A 5,753-nucleotide genomic window follows, 5' to 3' on the forward strand; every position below is an offset into this window, starting at 1 on the left:
GGCTCTGCAGGAAAAAAGAATGAGAAAAGAAACATGAAACTGCTCTATTCCTCTCCCAGAAACATTCGCGGGACACAGCAGCCGGGGCTGCTAGCTTTATTCAGGGCTTGGCTGTCAAAACGCCGTTGAAAGGCTTTGTCAGTGACGAAGCTCTCGTGAGGAGAGAGGGAGAGATGTAACGGAAAAATCATCCGGCTTGGTAAATTTGAGCCAGCTGCAGGTCTCAGGGAAGGGTTCGGTGTGAGGGGCTGCCCTCGGCAGGGCTCTCCCCACCGCAGGCCATGGCCCCGGCCTCCCTCTTACTCCTTGTTTAATTTAACCCGGGGCCTGTGGGGCCCAAGGCCTGCGGCGGGGCTCCCACACACGCCATGGGCACCTGGCTCCATCCATCACCACAGGTTTACCCGCAGCACCTCCGCCATGAAACCCCTCTGGAGACGCGGCTGGGCCAAAGACACCCCTGTCACTCCGACACCTAGCTCCAGCCACGCCAGACGGGGTGTGGGCTACCGGCGTCCGTCCCGAGGCTGCCACGGCCTCGGGGGTTCCTCAGCCCTCAGGGGAGCGGTCGCCTGCAGCCCCGCACCCCTCACCGCAGGAGCCCACCGGCGGCAGCGGGACGCGAACCCGCGGCCTACCTGCCTCAAGGGCGCCGGCTCCGCGTCGCGTAACCACGGCGACGTGGCTGCTTCCCAAACCTCGCGAGATCTCACCTCTGCTCCACGTGTTTGGCGGCGGGGGGGGGGGTGTGCTCCTGAAGCCGCCGCCACCATGATGGATGTGGGCAGCCCTTCCCAGGCCCCTGAGGGGTGTCCTGTGGGGGTCCCCCCGAACCCACCCGGCTCGGCTCTGAGGAAGAGGGGGAGGGAGGGCGCCATGTCCTGCCTTGCAGCCTGGAGTGCCCCTGGGGAGCCCCACTGCTGCCCCAACCCCACATCGGGCCACTGGCCCCTCCTGGCAGAGACCACGGTGCCCACCCAGCCGCTCGCCTGCACCCCGCTGAGGGCCCTGAGGGAGAAGGGGGGGTCCTCACAGGCCGGGATGGGGCAGAGGCCTCAGGGTTGGGGGTCTGTCAGTCCCCAGGGGACGGAGGGGAGAGGTGTGGGGCAAGGTCCTGGGGATGGGGACAGCCACCCCTGCTCACCCTGGGGTGCCCTGGGGGGGCAGCTCCAAGGCAGAAGGGATTTTGGAGGACCCCCCACGGCCACTGGTGGCTTTCGGGGCGGGTGCCAGACCCCCGGCGCGGGTTGGCCCGTTCCCTGGGAGGGTATGACCAGAATAGCTCCGCTATCCGATTCCTGCCGGAGGGGCCGCGGCCTCTCTCCTCTGCCCGCTATCTTCTTGGGGCTGACATTTGAGCCCAGCCCTCCCTCCCCGGCAGCGGGACGTGCTGCTGGGGCCACCCGGCATCACCCGGTCCCCTCCGTCCTCCCTGCCAAGGCGGCCAGGGACGAGCAGCGGCATGGCGGGCGGGAGGCGTCGCGGGGGCAGCGGGCGGCGCGGGGGACCCCGGCAGCAAGCGGGGACCCACCAACCGGCCCCCTCGCCCTCACCCCTCTGTCCCACAGCCGCCGTGGCCCCGCAAAATGCAGGTGCTGCTCCCAAAACCGGCCGCCCCAGGAAGCCTGTGGAGGAGCCAGCGGCAAGGGGACCCGACGTGGACTCGCTGGGCTTTCAGGCCATGGACCGCAACGTGCCGGGGCTGTCCCATGTCATCCTCCAGAAGCTCAACATGAAGAGCTACGAGGACTACAAGTGAGTGAGCACCCACGGGTGCCGCCACAGGCGCGTGTTTCGTCCCCTGGCCAGAGCGCGTCGCGGTCCCCCAGCTGGAGCATCTCCCCCGGCTCATCCCACCCTCCCAGCTCAGCCCACCTGTGGGGTGCTCTGACGGGGCTCCTGGCTGCACCCCTCCACCAGCCCATTCCCCGGCTCCCCGTGCCCACCCAGCCCCGGCCAGGATGCTCTCGGCTGGAGGTGAAACTCCCGGCAGCCTTGGAGGGAGGATGTCAGCCCTGCCGTCATGGCAGAGCAGCATGGGCTGGAGCTCACCCCCACCGATGGCTGCAGGTCTGCCATGGATGGGAGGAAGAGCAGCAGCGATTTCGGCATCCGGACTTACTTCGACATGTTCCAGAAGATGGAAGACACCTTCAAGTTTTGCGCCGAGTGCAAGAAGCTCCCCGATGCCCTCCCTGACCCCAAAAGCCTCCGGCGATGCAAGAGGTATGGGGGGGAGCAGGGTGGTCTGGTGGCACTGAGGATCCATCCCCTGGCTTCCAGCCCAGTGGCTGGGGTGAAACTGGGGGTGTGTGGCCCCAACGCCCACTTCCAGCCGCAGGGGACCCCCCCCAAAACAGGGACGCAGCCCTGGGATGGGGGGGTGGCAGGGAGCCAGGCTCAGCGGGTTGGATCCTGGCACCTCCCGGCCCCCGCGGCTGGGCACGCTGCCTCTCTCCCCAGGTGCCAGAACGTGTACTACTGCGGCGTGGCGTGCCAGCGTGCCAACTGGCCACTGCACAAGAAGTTCTGCAAGAAGCTGAAGCTGGTGGCCCTGGATCGGCTCGTGGAGTGGCTCGTCTTCACAGGTGGGGCAGGGGACACTGCTTCCACCCTGTGTTGTGTCCTCCCACACCCTGGGCTGCACAGGTCCCGTGGAGGGATGTGGGGTTCCTCCTCCTGGCTCCAGCTCCCCCTGGCCTGGTCTGACACCCCCACAGCCCAAGTGGGATGGCCAGCCTGGGCTGTTGGGCCACCACTGCAACCTCCAACACTTCTCCCTACCTCTCCCCCCTCCAGGAGACATCCCCTTCCCCACAGAGACCTGGACAAAACCCGCCCAGGACGTGGAGGGCTGGGAGGACTGGTTCTCCATGCAGGAGCGGCTTGAGGAGAAGCTAGGCACCATCCTGGCCGGACGGTACATGACCCTCCTCTGGGCCAACGCAGGGAAGCCCCGGCCGGAGGACGGGGAGCTGCGTGAATCCGTCCGGCGGCTGGTCACTGACTTCCACTCGCGGCCGCTCACCATTGGCTTGGGTCTGCGGCTTTTCGGCATCAACCCCCTTGCCAAGGCCCTCACCGTGCACGTGGTGGGGGCGTCCCACGTCGAGACCCTCAACACCCGGCTGACGGACTACGACGAGCTGATGCGGATGTTCCCGGGGCACTGGGGCGTGGAGGTGGTGATGGTGGGGGTGGACGTTGTCGATGGACCCATCATGAGGCCACCCCTGGCCACGCCGGCGCCCCGGGGAAAGGTCTATCTCAGCAGCTACAAGGGGCTCTACCATGACTTCTGGGAGAGCCACGTGGAGACCAAGCTGGCCGCCCGCCCCGACCTGGTTGTGGGCTTTCATCCGGGTGAGTGGCTGCGCGCGGGGGGAACCCGGACCCTCACCACGCTGCTGCCCAGAGTGGGACATGCCTGGCAGAGTGCAGAGCAGACCCGGAGTGTCCCAGCAACACCGGTGGCTTGGGACGTGCCCAGGTCTTGTCGTGGCCATGCACCAAGCAGTAACCGGCTACCCCACGCTGCCCCGTCTCCCCCAGACGCTCAGTGGGTGCAAGCAGCACCCCAGGGGATCCCTAGTTTGGGCTCCAGGTCTCAGTGTGGTGGCTCAGCCAGGACCCAGAGCCAGGGGTGTCCCCGTGCTGGCAGGGAGACAGGACCCACCTTGCCAAGGGCTGCCAATCCCTATTGCCAGCGTCTCCAGCATGGAGCGGGTGCCGTTAGAGCCAGATTTCCCCAGGGCCAGGGTGGGATGGGAGGTCAGCAGGACCCTCACTGCCACGTCCCCACAGGTTTCCACGCCTGCCCGGACCTGCTGGCGGGCTGGCTGCCCACCCTGCTGCTGCTGCGGGACTACCGCCTGCCCGTCCTCTTCACCGTCTACAGGTGAGCGCAGCCCCACTGCCCCCAGTGTGCCGGCATAGCTGGCTGGTAACGGGGCCCGTCCTCTCCTGGCAGCGAGCAGGAGCTGAAGTCCTCCCTGCAGATCCTGGTGGAGCTTGAGACGCACATCATGGGCTACGCTGCCAACCCCTTCGCCTCGCTCCGGCCGGAGCAGGTCTACTCCAGCCCCAACAAGGCACCCGTCTACTGCAGTTCCTACTACATCGCCTTGCTGGGGCTGGCGGCATCTGCCGTGCCAGGTGCCGAGGAGCTGGAGGACGGTGACGACTGGCCCGGAGGAGAGCCCAGTGCTACTGGTGCGGCTGGGGGCATCACCCCCGGGCTGGGCTGACTCCACACAGCCAGCGCCATCCTGCCCACCCGACCCCCAGCAGCTCGCTTCCCTGTCCCAGGACCCCGTCTCCCCATCTCGGGATCAGCGATCCAGCCATCCCTCACCTCTCACATCCAGTCCTGGGGGACGCAGAACCATGGCACAGGGATGGCACAGTTATGACACCCCTCCGCAGAGCCGAATAAACCGCCGCTGGCAGCCAGCCGCTGTGTCTCGAGCTTTTATTTCCATAAAGGCCTTTGTTTTCCCAAAGAAAACGGAGGGCTGAGCCTGCCCCAGCCCCCCTTGGGGTGGCCAGGGCCCCCGGAGGGGTGGCCAAGGGGACCCCGACTGCGGGACCTGCCATGCACGGGGCTGCGTGGCCCCCGGGGTCCCGCAGAGAGCCCCAGCCCAGGCACCCAGATGTCACTGTCACCGTCACACCTGCGCCAGTGCCTACCCTGCGGGGTGGTGCTCAGACCGGCACTGGCACCTGGGCACCGGCTACCGCAGCCCTGCTGCTCGCCAGCCTCGCCGGCCTCTGCCGAAACCGGGGTGGGAAGTGCTAAGCCACCTGGTGCCTGTGGCATCGCCCGACGCTGCCGGGGACCTGCGCCAGCCTGGTGTCGCCTCCCTGCACTGTCAGCCGGTCCGGCACGGCGATGGTGCTAATGTCCCGTGTGGGCACCCATGATGGCTCAGGGAGGCTGGTACCCCCCCGGGGCTCCCTGCGCCCCGATGGTGGGTCCCCACCCGGGGTCGGCGCCTGTCGGAGGGGCCGTGGCAGGCGGCAGGGCTGGCACGGTCCGGCCGGCGAGGTGGCATGGTGCGGCACTGCCGGCGTCACTCGGCACCAGCGCCTTCCCGCAGCGCGGGCAACGTCAGGGTCTCCGGCGCCGACTTCTTGCGCGGGCGAGTCTTGGGGGGAGCGAGGAAATCGGGGGCCTCGTCGCTGAGGGGGGTGGAGGGGGCGCTGGCGGGGGCCGAGTGCGTGGCCGTGGGCTGCCCCACCTCGCTGACCGAGATGGCGGGTGCCACCAGGCCGATGAGCTCGTTGGTGGCCTCCTGCGTCTCCCGCTCGTAGCGCCGCACCTCCTCCATCGTCATCCCTGCCGAGCACAGCCGGGCTTGGGGCCGCTCGGCACGGCCGCATCCCGCACCCCGTTATCCCGGGGCAGCCTGTGCCCCGGTCACCGGGTCCCCACCCAGCTGGGTGCTGGGAAGGGGGACAGGGGCTGGGGACATGGGGACGGGGACGCTGGGCAGCGCAGCCAGCCGCGGGGAAGGGACGCGCAGGCAGCGCAGGCAGGGGTGGGCAGAGGGGTAGGGGGCGACCCTCTGCCGCGGGGTGCAGGGGGGGCTCGGCGTGCACCGGGCGCAAGCCCCCCTGCCTGCACCTGCCCGCGGGCAGCGTGGTGGGGTCCGGGGTCTCCGTCCCCCCGCAGGGCAGCGTGTGGCAGGGCTGCCGGCGCGGGGAGGGGGGAGGGCTTAGGGGTGCTGGCTCCCCAACTTTTGGTTTGTGGC

At 68.5% G+C, this 5,753-nt stretch overlaps 1 protein-coding gene and 1 pseudogene across 2 annotated transcripts in view; one reads left to right on the forward strand and one right to left on the reverse strand.

The window, feature by feature from the left end:
• Nucleotides 1-1,445: 1,445 nt before the first annotated feature.
• Nucleotides 1,446-4,446, forward strand: MSS51 (MSS51 mitochondrial translational activator). Its single transcript, XM_082490769.1, has 6 exons — nt 1,446-1,755; nt 2,071-2,226; nt 2,464-2,588; nt 2,800-3,363; nt 3,805-3,898; nt 3,971-4,446. Exons 1-6 carry the CDS (start codon nt 1,463-1,465, stop codon nt 4,245-4,247), a joined length of 1,509 nt encoding a protein of 502 aa, XP_082346895.1. The 5' UTR covers nt 1,446-1,462; the 3' UTR covers nt 4,248-4,446.
• Nucleotides 4,447-4,457: 11 nt separating this feature from the next.
• The window catches only part of LOC309677871 (cytoplasmic phosphatidylinositol transfer protein 1-like), a 9,203-nt pseudogene continuing 7,907 nt past the window's right edge, over nt 4,458-5,753 (reverse strand). Inside the window, exon 9 of the transcript XR_014270596.1 lies at nt 4,458-5,338. The product of XR_014270596.1 is annotated as a cytoplasmic phosphatidylinositol transfer protein 1-like (transcript). The remainder of the gene's footprint in view (nt 5,339-5,753) is intronic.

The sequence above is a fragment of the Vanellus vanellus genome, assembly GCF_965231255.1.
Source record: "Vanellus vanellus genome assembly, chromosome: 14".
Classification (NCBI taxonomy): Eukaryota; Metazoa; Chordata; class Aves; order Charadriiformes; family Charadriidae; genus Vanellus; species Vanellus vanellus.

What these genes read in the sequence shown, in the direction of transcription:
- MSS51 (XM_082490769.1), top strand. Translation starts at nt 1,463, where the DNA reads ATGGCGGGCGGGAGGCGTCGCGGGGGCAGCGGGCGGCGCGGGGGACCC. An exon ending in GGAGTGGCTCGTCTTCACAG is followed by an intron (nt 2,589 to 2,799) that starts GTGGGGCAGGGG and finishes TCCCCCCTCCAG; the next exon opens with GAGACATCCCCTTCCCCACA. An exon ending in GGTTGTGGGCTTTCATCCGG is followed by an intron (nt 3,364 to 3,804) that starts GTGAGTGGCTGC and finishes ACGTCCCCACAG; the next exon opens with GTTTCCACGCCTGCCCGGAC.